This window comes from Electrona antarctica (genome assembly GCF_951216825.1).
Source record: "Electrona antarctica genome assembly, contig: SUPER_22_unloc_1, whole genome shotgun sequence".
NCBI lineage: Eukaryota > Metazoa > Chordata > Actinopteri > Myctophiformes > Myctophidae > Electrona > Electrona antarctica.
Window position 1 is genome coordinate 348,263 of NW_027638776.1, and position 21,355 is coordinate 369,617.

The 21,355-nt window shown below is 47.4% G+C and overlaps 1 protein-coding gene across 4 annotated transcripts; it reads left to right on the forward strand.

Annotated features, from left to right (window-relative positions):
• The first annotated feature begins 291 nt into the window (after positions 1-291).
• Positions 292-20,506, forward strand: becn1 (beclin 1, autophagy related). 4 transcript variants are annotated; one of them, XR_013788913.1, is made up of 13 exons: positions 292-486; positions 1,765-1,911; positions 2,749-2,813; positions 3,364-3,422; positions 4,409-4,499; positions 5,150-5,286; positions 6,088-6,282; positions 8,811-8,957; positions 9,703-9,852; positions 10,872-10,932; positions 11,119-11,261; positions 16,195-16,749; positions 16,786-20,506. XR_013788913.1 is itself a non-coding variant. In XM_079530597.1 (12 exons), the coding sequence occupies exons 2-12, from the start codon at positions 1,785-1,787 to the stop codon at positions 16,361-16,363; spliced, it is 1,344 nt and encodes a 447-aa protein (XP_079386723.1). In that variant the 5' UTR covers positions 292-486; positions 1,765-1,784; the 3' UTR covers positions 16,364-20,506. The 4 variants fall into 4 exon arrangements, 2 of the variants coding, with proteins under 2 accessions (XP_079386723.1, XP_079386724.1); XR_013788914.1 differs by having other exon boundaries at positions 16,195-16,681; positions 16,724-20,506; XM_079530597.1 differs by having other exon boundaries at positions 16,195-20,506.
• Positions 20,507-21,355: the final 849 nt, after the last annotated feature.

A 21,355-nucleotide genomic window follows, 5' to 3' on the forward strand; every position in this document is an offset into this window, starting at 1 on the left:
GTAGAAAGTATTGGATTTTTTTTTAATTTAGCACGGTACTGCTGGCTGGCTGGCTTCTCATTGTCAGGTCTCTTTGGGAAAATACCAAGCAAGATATGTTTATAATATAAACAGACGTATTATTTACATTTATTTATTCGTTTGTTTGTTTAGTTTTTCTGACAGTATTTTTGGATGCAATGCCTGTTCCACTCCAGTCCAGTTGGTGGCGGTAACGCACGTCTAATCTCGCCTGCTAACCGCCATTATAAACCCATAGGAGGAGAAGAAGAAGAAGCAAATCCGGTCAAAACAACAACAAGGAAGTTCGAAGGATCAAACCCTGGATCAAACTAGTCCCGTGACTCCGAGAGGAAAACATGTAAACATCGCGCCTAAAATGTTAGGAAACTAAACATTTATTATCAATATAATTGTAATTGTTAAGCCGAGCGACCCAGGACCTCTACGTTTAATAAGTTAACCTCCGACTCCGAGCGACCAACAGTGAGTCGAACCAACCTTTTGTGTGCTAAACCGCTGGCTAAAAGCTAATCCACACACAGCAGCTCAAACTGGTCCATTTTGTTAGTGAAATTTAGCTGTGTGTTAAATTAAGATGTTATGTGTGTGTTGATAACAAGTTATTATCAATCTCAGCATGTAAAAAAAACACGTTATTATAATGGCTTTTGTGTATTCTTGATAAATGTTCACATAACGTGCAGAGAGAACGAGAAACTGGGATGCCCGATGAACAATACACATCTACTGAACTAGAAACTGATCTGTCTAAAGTTAAACATGCATTTGAATTACATTCTGAACATTTGTGGTCAAGAAAAAATAAACCTACGGAATTAAAACAAAACAAAAACATGAGAACGCTTGACCAAGATATGGCTGCATAGTAGTAGTAGTAGCCATATCCATAGTCAGACAGTCGATTGTACAAAGGTGCAATCTTTTAATTGTACATGTCATGTACACTGGTGGTGTGGCCATTTCTTTTGGAGAGAAACAAGCCATCAGGTCTATGAAAACAAGCCCCAAAGAAGCAAGCCCCTTCGCCCTTTACCTCCAACATGCACATAACATACTAGGCTATTTGAAAATAGCATGGCAACACTGAGCATAATGGAAAACAGAGGTGGCAAGAGTCCATTTCAATTGTATTTATTTTCTAATCTACATCATATTAGAGACAGAGACAGTTTTGGATTGCCCAGGCTGGATATAATGGATTATGGATTATAATTGAAATTGACTTGCCACTGTATGCGATCCATCACCTCTGTATTCCATGATGTTACGTTTGAGTAGATTTTGCACCAGAAGTCAGAGCGCGGTGGTCACAAGAAAAAGTCATTTATTGTAAGGCCTCACTCACACACTTGTGTCCCGTGTCTTCTGTGTGTTATGGCCCGCCTCAATGCATTTCCAATGGGAGTCACATGGTTTGAAGACACAACCTTGTTGCATGGGGGGCATTGAGGCGGCCATAACACACAGAAGACACAGGACACAAGTGGGCAGTATTATGCGTGTCTTAAGTACCAGGCCTTATTACTTAACGTAAGACCTGGAGGCGTGATCAATGCCATTTGGCTATTCTGAGTGGCCAAACAGCATTGACCACGCCTCCAGGTCTTAAGTTAAGTCATAAGACCTGGTACTTAAGACACGCATAATACTGCCCAAGTGTGTCTTGCGTGTTTACGTGTGAGTGAGGCCTAACACTGAGCATAACCCCTGTGTGCGACGTGCATGTGATTTGACTTGCAGCAGCAGTATAGTATCTAGGGATGGAGGCCTCCAAGTCGTCCAGCAGCACCATGCAGGTCAGCTTCGTGTGTCAGCGCTGCAGTCAGCCCCTGAAGCTGGACACCTCCTTCAACGTCCTCGACCGGGTCACCATCCAGGAGCTTATCGGTAGGTACTAGGCTTGTTGTGTTGTCCTAACGCCAAGTTTGTCCCATACATGTCTTGCGTTGTAGTACTAGTGAACGCCAGTGTTTGTGTAACGCCCGGGATTTGAACTGGGGTCTCCCACGTGAAAGTCCAATATCTTAACCCATTTTGGGCAGGAACCCCTTTTGGTGTTAGCATTACGTTATGCTTTAGCTATTGAAAAATAGCAGATATACAAGCTCATAGCGCGCCACCGAGTGGAGCGCTACGAGCTTGTAGGTCTGCTATTTTTGAAAAATCGAAGAACGACTGACATAGAAACATAGCTTTTTCAGAAAACTGTCAGGATGTAGAAGACATTTGTAGAATCTGATCTCAGGTCAAAATGGGTTAACCACCACTAGACCAAAGGGATATCCCTTTGGACCGGGGGAGATATTAGACTTTTGAGGCCATCAGGCAGAGGCTCTGAGCCACATCTGCTACATTTGCACTGTCCCTGTCATTGTCTCACGGGTAGGGCTGTGGAACGATTGCAAGATTTTAAGTTGACGTTTTTGGACATTGAACGTGCAATGCTTTATTTCTGTTTGGGTTGTTTTGGGCTTTGTATAAAGCACAGACATGGCAAATTAATTAATTTAATTAGAAATGACTGACACAATTATAGTAGTAATTTAATTTCATACATTCCCAAAAATGGGAAAATAGCGGAAATAGCTGATCTACGAGCTTGTAGATCTGCTATTTCTCCTATTATTGGAAAATGTATGAAAACATGTTTTTATACATGGTAACGATTATAACGAATATGCAAAAATATAATTGTGATAATTCTGTCTGTCTCTCTCTGAACAGCTCCACTGGTCACTGTGACTCCTAGTAAACAGACTGACAGCAACGAAGGGGAGACTGCACCAGAGGTACACTTGATTTGAAACAGTTCCTTCATAAGTCTTACGTTCTGAGATTTAACTGGATATGTAGGCAGGCTGACACTGTGCAATGTGCATAATAAAAGTCTATGTACACTGTACAGTGTATCCATTCATTGACGATTTATTTTATTACTGGTGATACAGTATTATACATTATGCGTACACATATATTCATAATCTATCTATATAGGGAATAGTTCAGCCAAAATTGGGTTATTTTCTATCAATCACACACCCCATGAAGCCTCGAATTCACGGAGATTTGTTTTGGCTGTCGCATTCGTAAGCCAATCATTTGATGACTGGCGGAGTCTCTGATAGGAGACTCTTTGAGTCCCGGTAGGAGACTTGAGTGAGACTCTTTGAGTCTCCTACCGGAGATATACATAATGCCAGTCTAATCGGTCCAATTGAAGATGGCAAGGCCTGACTTAAGTCTACCTGTTTTTACCTACCAACCTGCCTGCCTGCCTAGTACCTACCTACCTATCTATCACGGTATCTTTTCTCTCAATGTCTTTCATTTCCTTCCAAGGAGACCTTTGCGGAAAGCAAGCAAGATGGAGTTGCCAGGAAATACATCCCTCCTGCACGGTGAGACCTTGTATTATCCCTAGTCCCAAACGTTGCCGCTTTAAATGGCTCTCATGTTGAGTCTTACAAGCCTTGCTTTTAATGGAGTGAGAAATTAGAAAGACCTCATAGTTTTTTTTACAGTATGTTCTTCAGCTGCCTAAACACTCTCACAGACAACATCCTTAGTGTTAATTTAACCTTGGACGTGTGTACAAAACGGATCAAACGCCATTTAATCCCTGCTATTTATGGTCCCTCGTACGATGGAGTCGCGTGGCAAAAACATGTTTTAACATCTTTCTTTGCCCGTAATGACATGCCCAAAATACGGACGGCCGGGGTTGGAAATGTGATTAACCCGTTTAGACCTGAGGACGATTCCGCAAATGCCTTCTAAATCATGACAGTTTTCTGAAAAACCCTATGTTTCTAATGTCAGTGGTTCTCAAACATTTTCATGTCAAGGACCCCAAAAAGATATGTAATTGGCCGCCGACCCCCATCTGAAAATATGTTGTTCCAGAGACCCCCGCAGAAGCAAAGATATGAGTTAAAAACGTTCGCTCTGAAAAAATACATATAAAGATTTGCGGCACATTTTCACGATTTTTCAAAAATAGCAGATCTACAAGATCTACGAATGCCAGATCTACAACCTGGAACGCATCTGTGTTGAAAAATAGCATATATGTAGATCTGCTATTTTAGAAAAATCGTGAAAAAATCTTTTAACATATATTCTTTCCCAGGCTAACGCTTTTAACGCAAATCTTTGCTTCTGGGAGGTCCCTGGAACAAAATATTTTGAGATGGGGGGGGGGGGCGGGGTCGGCGGCCAAATACAGATAATTCTAAGGGTTCTTGACATGAAAAGGTTTGAGCACCACTGATGAAACACTAATAGGATAGGATTTAAGAAGACATTTGTAGAATCGGATCCTCAGGTCTTAATAATGGGTGAAGTCAACACAAAGGAGTGTTTTATTTTATTTTACTGTGTGCAGGATGATGTCGACAGAGAGCGCCAACAGCTTCACGCTGATCGGGGAGGCGTCTGACGGAGGAACCATGGAGAACCTGAGCCGCAGACTCAAGGTGAGCAGTCTGCACTCACCGGGGTTGAGATCCGTTAAAAGTTGAACGATTCCGCTTCCTGAATAATTAATAATCCCCCCTCTTAAAGGGCCACTTCACCCCTTTTGCAACCAGATCTTATTTTAATGATGTTTGGGAGACAAGAAACCCTTTCCTGGGGTTTTACGTGGGTAACATGTGTTTTAGATATTTTAGTATTTCAAAGTGTCCATGGGCTCCATGATGTCATTCCTGGACTACATGTTGTCTCAGTAAGACAGCCCTCCCCCTATCCACAAGGAGGAGCAGTGGACCAAAGCATTATGGGAATTGTAGTCCAGGAAGGAAGTGAGCCCAGTGTCCATGACATCATGGAGCCCACGGCCACTTTGAAATTCTAAAATATCTAAAAACACATATTACCCACGTAAAACCCCAGGAAAGGGTTTCTTGGTCTCCCAAACATTTTCTCCCAAATTGTAATGGTCCAGTTCCTGAACGTTTCCCTTCCGCCGACTAGACATCGGTGCGGTGGAGAGCTAGGTTAGGTAAATAAATTAATTAATTGAACAGCCGGGCGGGTTTTAAAAATAGGACGAGCTATTGCTGTGACCCCAAACAGATGACTGTGTGTGTGTGCGTGCGCCTGCCTGTCCCGTGTGTGTGCGCAGGTGACCAGCAACCTGTTTGACATCATGTCGGGACAGACGGACGTGGACCACCCGCTGTGTGAGGAGTGTACAGACACACTGCTGGACCACCTGGACACGCAGCTCAACATCACAGAGAACGAATGCCAGAACTACAAGTAAGCATCCTAATCTCCACGTTCCAACTGTTTTGGTTGTTTTTTTTCTTTGTAAATGAACGCCCTCTCTCTCTCTCTCCCCAGGCAGTGCATGGAGCTGCTGTCTGCGCTGTAATAACCCTCTCTCTCTCCCCAGGCAGTGCCTGGAGCTGCTGTCTGCGCTGTAATAACCCTCTCTCTCTCCCCAGGCAGTGCATGGAGCTGCTGTCTGTGCTGTAATAACCTTGCTCCCTCCCTCTCTCTCTCTCCCCAGGCAGTGCATGGAGCTGCTGTCTGTGCTGTAATAACCTTGCTCCCTCCCTCTCTCTCTCCCCAGGCAGTGCATGGAGCTGCTGTCTGCGCTGTAATAACCCTTGCTCCCTCTCTCTCCCCAGGCAGTGCCTGGAGCTGCTGTCTGCGCTGTAATAACCCTTGCTCCCTCCCTCTCTCTCTCTCCCCAGGCAGTGCCTGGAGCTGCTGTCTGCGCTGTAATAACCCTTGCTCCCTCTCTCTCTCTCTCCCCAGGCAGTGCCTGGAGCTGCTGTCTGCGCTGTAATAACCTTGCTCCCTCCCTCTCCACAGGCAGTGCCTGGAGCTGCTGTCTGCGCTGTAATAACCTTGCTCCCTCCCTCTCTCTCTCCCCAGGCAGTGCCTGGAGCTGCTGTCTGCGCTGTAATAACCTTGCTCCCTCCCTCTCCACAGGCAGTGCTTGGAGCTGCTGTCTGCGCTGTAATAACCTTGCTCCCTCCCTCTCCACAGGCAGTGCTTGGAGCTGCTGTCTGCGCTGTAATAACCTTGCTCCCTCTCTCTCTCTCTCCCCAGGCAGTGCCTGGAGCTGCTGTCTGCGCTGCGTGTGGAGGAGGAGGACAGCCTCCTGGCGGAGCTCCGTCAGCTCAACGAGGAGGAGGAGGCTCTGGTGAGAGAGCTGGAGGCGGTGGAGGAGCAGCGGGCCACCGTGGCCACGGAGGTCAGCCAGGGACGCACGCACTCCCAGCAGCTGGACACCGAGGAGCTACAGTGAGTTAACACCATTCTGGACGGGAACCCCCTTTTGGTGTTTTAAGCATTATGTTATACGTTAGCTATTGAAAAATAGCAGATCTACAAGCTCATAGTGCGCCACCGAGTGGCGCGCTACGAGCTTGTAGGTCTGCTATTTTTTTGGAAAAGTCGTGAAAATGTAGTGCAAATCTTTGAATGTATATTCTTTTCAGAGCCAACGTTTTTAACTCAAATCTTTGCATCTGGAACTATGGGGGTCGGCGGACAATTACATATATTTTCTGGGGTCCTTGACATGAAATATTGAGCACCACTGATATAGAAACATGGGTATTTCAGAAAACTGACAGGATTTAGAAGACATGTTTTAGTCAGGTCTAAATGGGGTAACCTTCATTTAGACCTGCTGATTCTTCTAAACGGTTTTCTGGAAAAACAATGTTTCTATGTCAGTGGTGCTCAAACCTTTTTCATGTCAGTCAAGGACCCCACGGAATTCTCTGTTTTTGGCCGCCGACCTAGCCTGGGTTCCAGCCCGACCTAGCCTGGGTTCCAGCCTGACCTAGCCTGGGTTCCAGCCTGACCTAGCCTGGGTTCCAGCCCGACCTAGCCTGGGTTCCAGCCCGACCTAGCCTGGGTTCCAGCCCGACCTAGCCTGGGTTCCAGCCCGACCTAGCCTGGGTTCCAGCCCGACCTAGCCTGGGTTCCAGCCCGACCTAGCCTGGGTTCCAGCCCGACCTAGCCTGGGTTCCAGCCCGACCTAGCCTGGGTTCCAGCCTGACCTAGCCTGGGTTCCAGCCTGACCTAGCCTGGGTTCCAGCCTGACCTAGCCTGGGTTCCAGCCCGACCTAGCCTGGGTTCCAGCCTGACCTAGCCTGGGTTCAGCCTGACCTAGCCTGGGTTCCAGCCTGACCTAGCCTGGGTTCCAGCCCGACCTAGCCTGGGTTCCAGCCTGACCTAGCCTGGGTTCCAGCCCGACCTAGCCTGGGTTCCAGCCCGACCTAGCCTGGGTTCCAGCCTGACCTAGCCTGGGTTCCAGCCTGACCTAGCCTGGGTTCCAGCCTGACCTAGCCTGGGTTCCAGCCTGACCTAGCCTGGGTTCCAGCCTGACCTAGCCTGGGTTCCAGCCTGACCTAGCCTGGGTTCCAGCCCGACCTAGCCTGGGTTCCAGCCCGACCTAGCCTGGGTTCCAGTCTGACCTAGCCTGGGTTCCAGCCCGACCTAGCCTGGGTTCCAGCCTGACCTAGCCTGGGTTCCAGCCTGACCTAGCCTGGGTTCCAGCCTGACCTAGCCTGGGTTCCAGTCTGACCTAGCCTGGGTTCCAGCCTGACCTAGCCTGGGTTCCAGCCTGACCTAGCCTGGGTTCCAGTCTGACCTAGCCTGGGTTCCAGCCTGACCTAGCCTGGGTTCCAGCCTGACCTAGCCTGGGTTCCAGCCTGACCTAGCCTGGGTTCCAGCCTGACCTAGCCTGGGTTCCAGCCCGACCTAGCCTGGGTTCCAGCCTGACCTAGCCTGGGTTCCAGCCTGACCTAGCCTGGGTTCCAGCCTGACCTAGCCTGGGTTCCAGCCTGACCTAGCCTGGGTTCCAGCCTGACCTAGCCTGGGTTCCAGTCTGACCTAGCCTGGGTTCCAGCCTGACCTAGCCTGGGTTCCAGCCGACCTAGCCTGGGTTCCAGCCTGACCTAGCCTGGGTTCCAGCCTGACCTAGCCTGGGTTCCAGCCCGACCTAGCCTGGGTTCCAGCCTGACCTAGCCTGGGTTCCAGCCTGACCTAGCCTGGGTTCCAGCCTGACCTAGCCTGGGTTCCAGCCTGACCTAGCCTGGGTTCCAGCCTGGCCTAGCCTGGGTTCCAGCCTGACCTAGCCTGGGTTCCAGCCGACCTAGCCTGGGTTCCAGCCTGACCTAGCCTGGGTTCCAGCCTGACCTAGCCTGGGTTCCAGCCTGACCTAGCCTGGGTTCCAGCCTGACCTAGCCTGGGTTCCAGCCTGACCTAGCCTGGGTTCCAGCCTGACCTAGCCTGGGTTCCAGCCTGACCTAGCCTGGGTTCCAGCCTGACCTAGCCTGGGTTCCAGCCTGACCTAGCCTGGGTTCCAGCCCGACCTAGCCTGGGTTCCAGCCCGACCTAGCCTGGGTTCCAGCCTGACCTAGCCTGGGTTCCAGCCCGACCTAGCCTGGGTTCCAGCCTGACCTAGCCTGGGTTCCAGCCTGACCTAGCCTGGGTTCCAGCCTGACCTAGCCTGGGTTCCTAGCCTGGGTTCCAGCCTGACCTAGCCTGGGTTCCTAGCCTGGGTTCCAGCCTGACCTAGCCTGGGTTCCTAGCCTGGGTTCCAGCCTGACCTAGCCTGGGTTCCTAGCCTGGGTTCCAGCCTGATTTGCTGCGTTCCGCGGGTCTGAAATGTGACATTTCAGACCCGCGACCCGACTCATTTCTATGCATTCAAAGATTTGCACACGTTTTCAGGATTTAGAAGTAGTCTGTGTACAATACATGGTAGCCACCTATCAGTTAGTGACACTGTGTGTGCATGCGTGCGTGTGTGTCAGGTACCAGAAGGAGTACAGCGAATTCAAGCGTCAGCAGCTGGAGCTGGATGACGAGCTGAAGAGCGTGGACAACCAGATGAGATATTGTCAGACCCAGCTGGACCGCCTGAAGAAGACCAACGTGTTCAACGCCACCTTCCACATCTGGTAACATTTTAACAATTTATTCATGTCCACACAGAGGAAATTGCATACAAGGACATAAATAGTTCAGGTGCAGCAACGTTATACATCCACAAAATCAAGGAATATGTCGCGATACAACAAGAATGTCACCCAGCATTCCATGGGCACAAAGCAGTGTAGGCATGCATCCTAAGATCGAAACCCCCGGCCACCAACATCCTAGCCTCGGAAACCCAGACGTTTTTCTTTCCAGGGAGAGAAAAAAAGTCTGGGTCCGAGTCCACTTCTATTCGGCATAGAGTAGCGCAAACATCTCTCACTCTCTGCTGATTTCTGATCGTCTGCACCTTTGTTAAATTGACACACACGCACACATGTACACACACACACACACTCCTCTCTCTCTGTCGCTCTAAGTAATTAGTCTCATGGCCAGCAGCTGCGCATAGTTTCTCCCGGCGGATCCTGCCGGGAGCTGCCTATGCCATAAAAAGCATAGGTGAGTTCCAGGCTACCAACAACCAGTCCGCAGGCACACGCACGCACGCACACACATAAAAATATCGCTTTGCAAAAAAAGTCGCTTTGCAACGCAAACAAAAACACATTTATTAAGACAATGGCTAAACAAAATCATTAAAATTAAAAGGCAAAAAGGGAGATTGCTAAAGCTTTCCCCCAGCTTTCCTACAGTCTCTCAGTTTCCTCTAGTATTCCTAGTGTCCAGTGTGTTTGAGTGTTTGTCCACTGCTGTCCCGCCCACCAGGCACAGCGGTCAGTTTGGAACCATCAACAACTTCCGGCTGGGTCGCCTCCCCAGCGTCCCTGTGGAGTGGAACGAGATCAACGCCGCCTGGGGACAGACCGTGCTGCTGCTGCACGCGCTGGCCAACAAGATGGGCCTTCGCTTCCAGAGGTGAACGCAACACACACACACACACACACACACACAGGCCAACAAGATGGGCCTTCGCTTCCAGAGGTGAACGCAACACACACACACACACAGGCCAACAAGATGGGCCTTCGCTTCCAGAGGTGCGTGCACACACACACACACACACACACACACACACACACACACACACACACACACACACACACACACACACACACACACACACACACACACACACACACACACACACACACAGGCCAACAAGATGGGCCTGCGCTTCCAGAGGTACACACAACACAACACACACAATACCTTACATAAACACTACTAAGATAGACACACAGGCCACTTTTACAGATGTGATATAAACCATCATGAAAAATAAAGAACGGAGCCAGTTCTAGAGCCAAAGTTATTTTGGTGGAAAAGGGGCCACAGACGTTTGACTTCATCAATAACACAATGAAAACTCTTAAACGATGATAAAGGATCTTCCTCCTAGTATAATCATAGTACCTGCTATGATTATACTAGGAGGAAGATCCTTTATCAAACACTGGCCAAAAATAGCAGATCTACTAGCTCATTTCTGGCGAAGAGATTTGATGTAGACAATGTGCATTAGTTTATTTTGGGTGGGAACCCCTGTTGGTGTTTTAAGGCAGTGCCTGAAGCTATTGAAAAATAGCAGATCTACAAGCTCATAGCGCACCACCGAGTGGCGCGCTATGAGCTTGTAGGTCTGCTATTTTTGAAAAGTCGTGAAAAATGGGCCGCAAATCTTTGAATATATATTTCAGAGCGAACATTTTTAACTAAAATATTGGCTTCTGGGGAGGTCCCTGGAACTACATATTTTGACATGGGGGTCCGTGGCCCAATAGAGATAATTCTGGGGGTCCTTGACATGAAAAAGGTTGAGCACCACTGACATAGAAACATGTTTTTTTCAGAAAGATCTTAGATTTAGAGGCCTTTTTTTATCGACCTCAGTCCAAAATGCGTTAAATTACTCAATTGTCATCCATGGGTTGCAGGTATCGCATGGTGCCATACGGAAACCACTCGTACCTGGAGTCACTGACTGATAAGTCCAAGGTAAAAAAAACAACAACTACTGACAGAAACCTTAATAAACCACACTGCTGTCTGTTTTCCTTTCATGTCATTTAGACGTTTGGCCCGACAGAATGTTTCAGTCACAGGATTTTATTTAGCTTTTTATTCCATGATGCATTCATTCATTGTCTCGTCTCGTCTCGTCGCCGTCGTGGCTTTTTCCAGGAGCTGCCTCTGTACTGCTCGGGAGGTCTGCGCTTCTTCTGGGACAACAAGTTTGACCACGCCATGGTGGCGTTCCTGGACTGCGTCCAGCAGTTCAAAGAGGAGGTGGAGAAAGGAGACACGGGCTTCTGTCTGCCCTACAGGCAAGTTAGTGCCCGGGAACGTTGTGGTACCAGCTAGTTCTTCTGTCTGCCCTACAGGCAAGTTAGTGCCCGGGAACGTTGTGGTACCAGCTAGTTCTTCTGTCTGCCCTACAGGCAAGTTAGTGCCCGGGAACGTTGTGGTACCAGCTAGTTCTTCTGTCTGCCCTACAGGCAAGTTAGTGCCCGGGAACGTTGTGGTACCAGCTAGTTCTTCTGTCTGCCCTACAAGCAAGTTAGTGCCCGGGAACGTTGTGGTACCAGCTAGTTCTTCTGTCTGCCCTACAAGCAAGTTATGCCCGGGAACGTTCTGGTTGTGGTACCAGCTAGTTCTTCTGTCTGCCCTACAGGCAAGTTAGTGCCCGGGAACGTTGTGGTACCAGCTAGTTCTTCTGTCTGCCCTACAGGCAAGTTAGTGCCCGGGAACGTTCTGGTACCAGCTAGGCTTCTGTCTGCCCTACAAGCAAGTTAGTGCCCGGGAACGTTGTGGTACCAGCTAGTTCTTCTGTCTGCCCTACAGGCAAGTTAGTGCCCGGGAACGTTGTGGTACCAGCTAGTTCTTCTGTCTGCCCTACAAGCAAGTTAGTGCCCGGGAACGTTGTGGTACCAGCTAGTTCTTCTGTCTGCCCTACAGGCAAGTTATGCCCGGGAACGTTCTGGTACCAGCTAGTTCTTCTGTCTGCCCTACAAGCAAGTTAGTGCCCGGGAACGTTGTGGTACCAGCTAGTTCTTCTGTCTGCCCTACAGGCAAGTTAGTGCCCGGGAACGTTGTGGTACCAGCTAGTTCTTCTGTCTGCCCTACAAGCAAGTTAGTGCCCGGGAACGTTCTGGTACCAGCTAGTTCTTCTGTCTGCCCTACAGGCAAGTTAGTGCCCGGGAACGTTGTGGTACCAGCTAGTTCTTCTGTCTGCCCTACAGGCAAGTTATGCCCGGGAACGTTCTGGTACCAGCTAGTTCTTCTGTCTGCCCTACAGGCAAGTTAGTGCCCGGGAACGTTGTGGTACCAGCTAGTTCTTCTGTCTGCCCTACAAGCAAGTTAGTGCCCGGGAACGTTGTGGTACCAGCTAGTTCTTCTGTCTGCCCTACAAGCAAGTTAGTGCCCGGGAACGTTGTGGTACCAGCTAGTTCTTCTGTCTGCCCTACAGGCAAGTTAGTGCCCGGGAACGTTGTGGTACCAGCTAGTTCTTCTGTCTGCCCTACAAGCAAGTTAGTGCCCGGGAACGTTCTGGTACCAGCTAGTTCTTCTGTCTGCCCTACAAGCAAGTTAGTGCCCGGGAACGTTGTGGTACCAGCTAGTTCTTCTGTCTGCCCTACAAGCAAGTTAGTGCCCGGGAACGTTGTGGTACCAGCTAGTTCTTCTGTCTGCCCTACAAGCAAGTTAGTGCCCGGGAACATTGTGGTACCAGCTAGTTCTTCTGTCTGCCCTACAGGCAAGTTATGCCCGGGAACGTTGTGGTACCAGCTAGGCTTCTGTCTGCCCTACAAGCAAGTTAGTGCCCGGGAACGTTGTGGTACCAGCTAGGCTTCTGTCTGCCCTACAAGCAAGTTAGTGCCCGGGAACGTTGTGGTACCAGCTAGTTCTTCTGTCTGCCCTACAGGCAAGTTAGTGCCCGGGAACGTTGTGGTACCAGCTAGTTCTTCTGTCTGCCCTACAAGCAAGTTAGTGCCCGGGAACGTTGTGGTACCAGCTAGGCTTCTGTCTGCCCTACAAGCAAGTTAGTGCCCGGGAACGTTGTGGTACCAGCTAGGCTTCTGTCTGCCCTACAAGCAAGTTAGTGCCCGGGAACGTTGTGGTACCAGCTAGTTCTTCTGTCTGCCCTACAGGCAAGTTAGTGCCCGGGAACGTTCTGGTACCAGCTAGTTCTTCTGTCTGCCCTACAGGCAAGTTAGTGCCCGGGAACGTTGTGGTACCAGCTAGTTCTTCTGTCTGCCCTACAGGCAAGTTAGTGCCCGGGAACGTTGTGGTACCAGCTAGTTCTTCTGTCTGCCCTACAGGCAAGTTAGTGCCCGGGAACGTTGTGGTACCAGCTAGTTCTTCTGTCTGCCCTACAAGCAAGTTAGTGCCCGGGAACGTTGTGGTACCAGCTAGTTCTTCTGTCTGCCCTACAGGCAAGTTAGTGCCCGGGAACGTTGTGGTACCAGCTAGTTCTTCTGTCTGCCCTACAGGCAAGTTAGTGCCCGGGAACGTTGTGGTACCAGCTAGTTCTTCTGTCTGCCCTACAAGCAAGTTAGTGCCCGGGAACGTTGTGGTACCAGCTAGTTCTTCTGTCTGCCCTACAAGCAAGTTAGTGCCCGGGAACGTTGTGGTACCAGCTAGTTCTTCTGTCTGCCCTACAGGCAAGTTAGTGCCCGGGAACGTTGTGGTACCAGCTAGTTCTTCTGTCTGCCCTACAAGCAAGTTAGTGCCCGGGAACGTTCTGGTACCAGCTAGTTCTTCTGTCTGCCCTACAAGCAAGTTAGTGCCCGGGAACGTTGTGGTACCAGCTAGTTCTTCTGTCTGCCCTACAAGCAAGTTAGTGCCCGGGAACGTTGTGGTACCAGCTAGTTCTTCTGTCTGCCCTACAAGCAAGTTAGTGCCCGGGAACGTTGTGGTACCAGCTAGTTCTTCTGTCTGCCCTACAGGCAAGTTATGCCCGGGAACGTTGTGGTACCAGCTAGGCTTCTGTCTGCCCTACAAGCAAGTTAGTGCCCGGGAACGTTGTGGTACCAGCTAGGCTTCTGTCTGCCCTACAAGCAAGTTAGTGCCCGGGAACGTTGTGGTACCAGCTAGTTCTTCTGTCTGCCCTACAAGCAAGTTAGTGCCCGGGAACGTTGTGGTACCAGCTAGTTCTTCTGTCTGCCCTACAGGCAAGTTATGCCCGGGAACGTTCTGGTACCAGCTAGGCTTCTGTCTGCCCTACAGGCAAGTTAGTGCCCGGGAACGTTCTGGTACCAGCTAGGCTTCTGTCTGCCCTACAGGCAAGTTAGTGCCCGGGAACGTTGTGGTACCAGCTAGTTCTTCTGTCTGCCCTACAAGCAAGTTAGTGCCCGGGAACGTTGTGGTACCAGCTAGGCTTCTGTCTGCCCTACAGGCAAGTTAGTGCCCGGGAACGTTGTGGTACCAGCTAGGCTTCTGTCTGCCCTACAGGCACGTTAGGCCTCATTTAGACTGCAGTCACATCCAGTCAAATCTGATTCAAATATGATGTATTTCTCAAATCTGATATTTTGGCCCGACCATATTTTGGCCCGACCATCTTTTGGCCCGACCATTCACACTGCCGTTTGCAAGTGACCAGATCCGATCTGTGTGTTCAGACTGGCAGATCTGAATCAGCCTGAATCAGATCTGTGCCACATCCAGATTGGAATCTGATTTGTTTAAATAAGTCTAAACGCAAACAAGTCACACACAAGTCACATGGAATCCGATGTAGATCAGGTTGCTGCATTCAGACTGAGACAGATCTCCTCAAATCAGATTTGAAATCTGATTCCATGTGACTTGTATGTGACCGGTCTGCATTTAGACTTATTTAAACAAATCTGATTTAAATCTGGATGTGGCACAGATCAGATTCAGGCTAGATTTGGCTGCCAGTGTAGATGGGGCCTTAGTGCCTGGGGACGTTCTGGTACCAGTACCAGTGTTGCTTTAGACTAAAACAAAAATGTTTGTCTTTTTTCACCGATAAAAATAACAGTTTTATTTTCTACAAATATAGTTTAGTATTTTGTGTTATTTCCCCCTTTGGTGCCAGGGAAACAAATCATTGTAAGAAATAACTGAAAAGAATCTTCAGCTTGGTAGACTGCAGATATAGCATACATACCAACATAAAGAATCTTCAGCGTGGTAGACTGCAGATATAGCATACATACCAACATAAAGAATCTTCAGCTTGGTAGACTGCAGATATAGCATACATACCAACATAAAGAATCTTCAGCTTGGTAGACTGCAGATATAGCATACATACCAACATAAAGAATCTTCAGCGTGGTAGACTGCAGATATAGCATACATACCAACATAAAGAATCTTCAGCTTGGTAGACTGCAGATATAGCATACATACCAACATAAAGAATCTTCAGCGTGGTAGACTGCAGATATAGCATACATACAGACATAGAAAAGAATCTTCAGCTTGGTAGACTGCAGATATAGCATACATACAGACATAGAAAAGAATCTTCAGCTTGGTAGACTGCAGATATAGCATACATACAGACATAGAAAAGAATCTTCAGCTTGGTAGACTGCAGATATAGCATACATACAGACATAGAAAAGAATCTTCAGCGTGGTAGACTGCAGATATAGCATACATACAGACATAAAGAATAACATAAAGAATAACATAAAGAATAACATAAAGAATAACATAAAGAATAACATAAAGAATAACATAAAGAATAACATAAAGAATAACATAAAGAATCTTCAGCGTGGTAGACTGCAGATATAGCATACATACCAACATAAAGAATAACATAAAGAATAACATAAAGAATCTTCAGCTTGGTAGACTCCAGATATAGCATACATACCAACATAAAGAATAACATAAAGAATAACATAAAGAATCTTCAGCTTGGTAGACTCCAGATATAGCATACATACAGACATAAAGAATAACATAAAGAATAACATAAAGAATCTTCAGCGTGGTAGACTGCAGATATAGCATACATACCAACATAGCCAGGCACAAAAGTGATGCTTATCAACAACTAGATAAATATCGGCTAAAGTCAGCTTTATTTGCCGATACCAATACTGTATGTGGCCAATATATCGGTGCATCCCTAAAAGAAATATTGGATAAACAAAGAAACACCACAACACTTTAGTGGTGGAAGTTGGCTTTCATAAAATACCTGTACTGTACGTGACCGTTCCATAAAATACCTGTACTGTATGTGACCGTTCCATGGTGTTTGTTTACTGTTAGGATGGACGTGGAGAAGGGCAAGATCGAAGACACGGGAGGCAGCGGCGGCTCCTACTCCATCAAGACCCAGTTCAACTCGGAGGAGCAGTGGACCAAGGCCCTGAAGTTCATGCTGACCAACCTCAAGTGGGGGCTGGCCTGGGTCTCCTCGCAGTTCTACAACCGATAAAAGGTTTTAGTTTCCTGCTCCGAGGAGGGAACAACAAGAGACCGGTACCGTGGACAATAATGGACGTCGCGTCGTTAACAAGAACCCTCCCTTTTTAATAGGAGGGTTTGAGTCAAAGGACTGGACCAGGTCTGCTGACGTTCTTCATGGACTCTAGCGGTCGAATTAGCCCCTCGCTAAACCCCACCCCAAAAGCCATTGTCCAATGGCAATGCCAATCCAAATAGTCTAGCAACTGTTGCTATGCGGGTCAAGCTTTCGACACCTCGTAGCTGTCAATGTTAACTTGCATGGCCGTGTTGTTGAACACAGCTTAACGTCGGGCCTCAACTCACCCGGTACCCAGGTTATGATACACAGCTTAACGTCGGGCCTCAACTCACCCGGTACCCAGGTTATGGCAATAATACTAATGACCGTAGCCTTACCAGGTTATGGCAATAATACTAATGACCGTAGCCTTACCAGTGCATTACGTGAAAACTCCTGTCAGGCGGCCCTTAAAGTTGATTATGTTGGATACCGTTTCTTCCTCGTATTTTCTACTTTATTGAAATGATGTCCAGTGCATAGCCTTCTACTGCAGGCCTGGTTGACTTAGCCTGGCTAATAAGCCAGACTCAAATCACACTGTCGTGTGGTATTTGAGTCTGGAGATGCTGTGTATGGATCTTGTTTCCCCGGGGGGCGGGTTCAAACATTTTCTCTTTGACGCAATTGGTTAAAGCTACTGTCAGTCAAAGGTCTCAAGCATTGAATGTCAATGTACCAAAGCCCGCCCATATTGCATACCGTGTCCCGATTGGCCACACCAGTTCTCTGGTGTAGGAAATGGGCGTACAATTGAGCCTCTCCAGACCGTAATCCGCCGGCAGGCAATTTCTTTGTTGCCAACGGCTGATTCGGTCTGGCTTATTAGCCAGGCTATGGTTGACTAGATTTAGAAGACATTTTGAGGCTCTTGCTACTGAAGTGGTCGATTATTTATACGGAGAAAACCCGTCATTTAACATGCATCTCAATGGGCGAGGACAGCTTGCCATCGCAGAGCGGAGTGGGAGGGGCTTAGCGAAGGGCTAATTGTGCATGAAGGAAGGTGTGGAGCGTTGGTTCTCAACTGTGGGGTTCCGTTCAGACAGGCACTCTCAGGAGGTTCCAAATGAGGCCTTTTACAGGTCTGTAACTCTGACGGTGTACGAATGGAACTAAATGGACCCATAAGGGTCCATTTAGTTCCATTTGTACACTGTCAGCGCCATGGGCGGTCCTTCAAGTAGACCATTACGACCTGAGGTTGATTCTACAAAATGATGTTTTCTGAAAAATGTTCTAAATCAGTGGTGCTCAAACATTTTCATGTCAAGGACCCCCATCTGAAAATATGTTGTTCCAGCAGGACCACCAGAAGCAAAGATTTGAATTAAAAACGTTCGCTGTGAAAGAATATATGTTCAAAAATGTGCACATGTTCATGATTTAAAATATTAGCAGATCTACAAGCTCTGTGACGCACTGTGAGCTTGTATAGCTGCTATTTTCCAATAGATAAATAATAAATCCAATAAAATACTGGTTAAAGTGCTTAACGGTGGCTTAAAGGTGACACAGACGCGTTCCAGGTCTTAATGGGTTTAAAAATAATAATAATTAAGAACCACTGGCATCACATCGACAGAAGCTCTTCCAAGACTTGCGGTCCTTTGGTTTGTTATAGCTACCAGGGCATGAAGCCCTTCCAAGACTTGCGGTCCTTTGGTTTGTTATAGCTACCAGGGCATGAAGCCCTTCCAAGACTTAAGGTCCTTTGGTTTGTTATAGCTACCAGGGCATGAAGCCCTTCCAAGACTTACGGTCCTTTGGTTTGTTATAGCTACCAGGGCATGAAGCCCTTCCAAGACTTACGGTCCTTTGGTTTGTTATAGCTACCAGGGCATGAAGCCCTTCCAAGACTTATGGTCCTTTGGTTTGTTATAGCTACCAGGGCATGAAGCCCTTCCAAGACTTAAGGTCCTTTGGTTTGTTATAGCTACCAGGGCATGAAGCCCTTCCAAGACTTACGGTCCTTTGGTTTGTTATAGCTACCAGGGCATGATCGGCATAAATATAAATATTGGACATCTGTATCTGTTGCATGTTCTGTGTGCTGCGAGACACCAGAAACAGATCCATTTAAACCACTGCTGGTTGACTTAAGAGATATTGCATGAAGCTCATATTATATGCTGCCGAACAGGCGTCTCCAGCTCTAGCCCAGCAGTAATCATTTAGGCCCTCAGGACATCAATCTCACAGATTGCAACTTTAACCACTTAAACGTTTAAGTCTTAAACCCAACTCAGTTGACCGGCGGAGTCTATACTTGGTCTGCTCCTTTTTTCCCCTCCCCTCTACACAATTTGCAATTTAGGCATTTCGCAGACTTACAGTAAGCAAGAACACATCAAAGAAATAGAAATCATGGATCATAAAGTAAGCTAAGAACCTAACATCCGTTTAACTGTAGAATATCTGTATAATGAAACTATGCGTATACACTATAGAATGCCGTCTACATAATGCTATCTAAATGACATGATCTTAGCCTTTGTATACGTCTGAAAGGTCGCCGAGGCCACACCAGATCTCTGCCGAAAAGATGTTTGCCTCAGAATAGGGGTTCATGTGGTTAATGTGCAAAAATGTTGAGGTTTTTGAGGCCTGCTTTTGCCAGTGAATGGATCCACTACATCCAGCCGTGTTCATCACAGGAGCAGCAGCAGCTGTAAAGATATTTGACCAACGGTTCTAGCGAGGTCCACACTAGCTCCAGTCAGTGCTTCAGTGTACAGACACAGTTCACTAGCTCCAGTCAGTGCTTCAGTGTACAGACACAGTTCACTAGCTCCAGGCAGTGCTTCAGTGTACAGACACAGTTCACTAGCTCCAGTCAGTGCTTCAGTGTACAGACACAGTTCACTAGCTCCAGTCAGTGCTTCAGTGTACTGACACAGTTCACTAGCTCCAGTCAGTGCTTCAGTGTACAGACACAGTTCACTAGCTCCAGTCAGTGCTTCAGTGTACAGACACAGTTCAGCTGCCAAAAACATTAAACACTGATTTTGGACTCCAATCACTGAAGCTGCCAAGACAGGTGAGACCTACAGTATGTACATCATGTCCTCCTCCTGTCATCTGTAAACAGAACTTCACCTGGTTCACCATAGGCAAAGACCTTGGTGTTCATTTAACCCATTAAAGTTTTCTGGAGGAAAAAAAAACGTTTTCATGTCAAGGACCCCAAAACGATATGTATTCGCCCACGGACCCGCCATCTGAAAATATGTTTTGTTCCAGGGACCCCCAGAAGCAAAGATTTGAGTTAACCCATTAATTAAGGGCGGGCGTCGGGAACCCCTTTGTGTTTTTTTACCATTCAAGATGGAATGTTTTTCAGAAACGTAGGATTTAGCAGGCATTTTTAGAATCAGCCTCATGTCTAAATGGGTTAAAATGTGTATATATATATATATATATATATATGTATTCAAAGATTTGCACACATTTTCAAGATTTGTTTGTGATGCGATATGAGCTTGTACATCTGCTGTTTTTGAATGGCCAAAATCTAGAATGACACTGATGCTTTCCCGGAGTATACAGATCTTAATTCATCCATTATGTGATTCACACGAGAATTACAAAATGGATAAACGAACTCTTAAGAGGATTTTACTGTGCAGTTGTCTCAATAACCCGATGGACTCGTCCTACATTGACTAACACCATGTATCTGTGTTTCCACTTGGATGGATAAGCATGCACTGTTAATACTTACCCTACAAACAGTACCGCCTTCTGTCCGTTCAGAGATGTGTGCGGCTGTGTGTTGGGGTCCTTTACGCACTGACACCCTTATACAAACCATGTGATTAATGTTCAAAACATTTGCTTGACCGTTTGAGGATCACCCACAGTTGTTTTCAGGCATTTGGGCTGATATTATAGAATGTTATAGAATGAAGGTGACCACCTTGGTGTTCAGGAAAACTACATGACGTCACGCCACAGTGATAAGCCACTCACCCTAGCAGCACTTCTCTCCGTTTTTGCCGTTTCGGTGGTCACCTTATCACCTAAAACTGGCTTCGTAATGCGCCGTAGCCTATTCCCTAAAGGCTCATTCATAGTCTGGATTTTCGGTGGTGAGGTGACCACCGCTCCGGTGGTGAGTTCCGGTGGTTGTAGTTCGGTGGTCACCTCACCACCGAAAATCCAGACTATGAATGAGCCTATTCATAGTCCAAGTTTAGGTGATAAGGTGACCACCAAAACGGTGGTCAGCATATTACCCGATGTGTCCATTTCCGTAATTTCTTTGTACAAAAGCAGTCTAATCAGCCCACAGTCTCATCACCTTTGTGGGTGACATGGAGCTTTGCTCCGATGATGACTGGGGTCGACTGTAGGATTTGGGTAATTCAATTGTACATTGAACACATTACCTTTTAATAGAGACGTATGCTTGAAAGCAACTCTCCTGTAACACTGCATGATTTACAATAAAGTGATTTTTTTTTTGTGACACGACAGTTATTTTCCCACACAAAAATCAATCAAAACGCAACAGTTAAACCAAATGTTGGTTTTAATGCTTTCATATTCAGTTCTGTTGAGGACTTGCACCTCTCCTCCTCACACAACAGCCATTCCATAGTCAGCCCCCCTGCTGAAGATAACACAACCACATGGAAAAGGGGCTGGAAATCTCATGAAAAAATATGAACAGAACTGAAAGAACAAAGTCCAACTTCCAGTTATCCAATACAATAATTCAAAAGGGTCAAAAACCAGGCAAGGGTACAAATGACCCTCATTTGCATCAAACATTTCCGAAGCTCCGGAACAGCAACATTAACTTTGGTCATCAGTAAAAATCATTCTCAAATACGTCCCAGACTCAGAATGTAGTCTCGATCTCTGCCGACCGAAAGGTCTGGTGAATGAAGGGCAGTT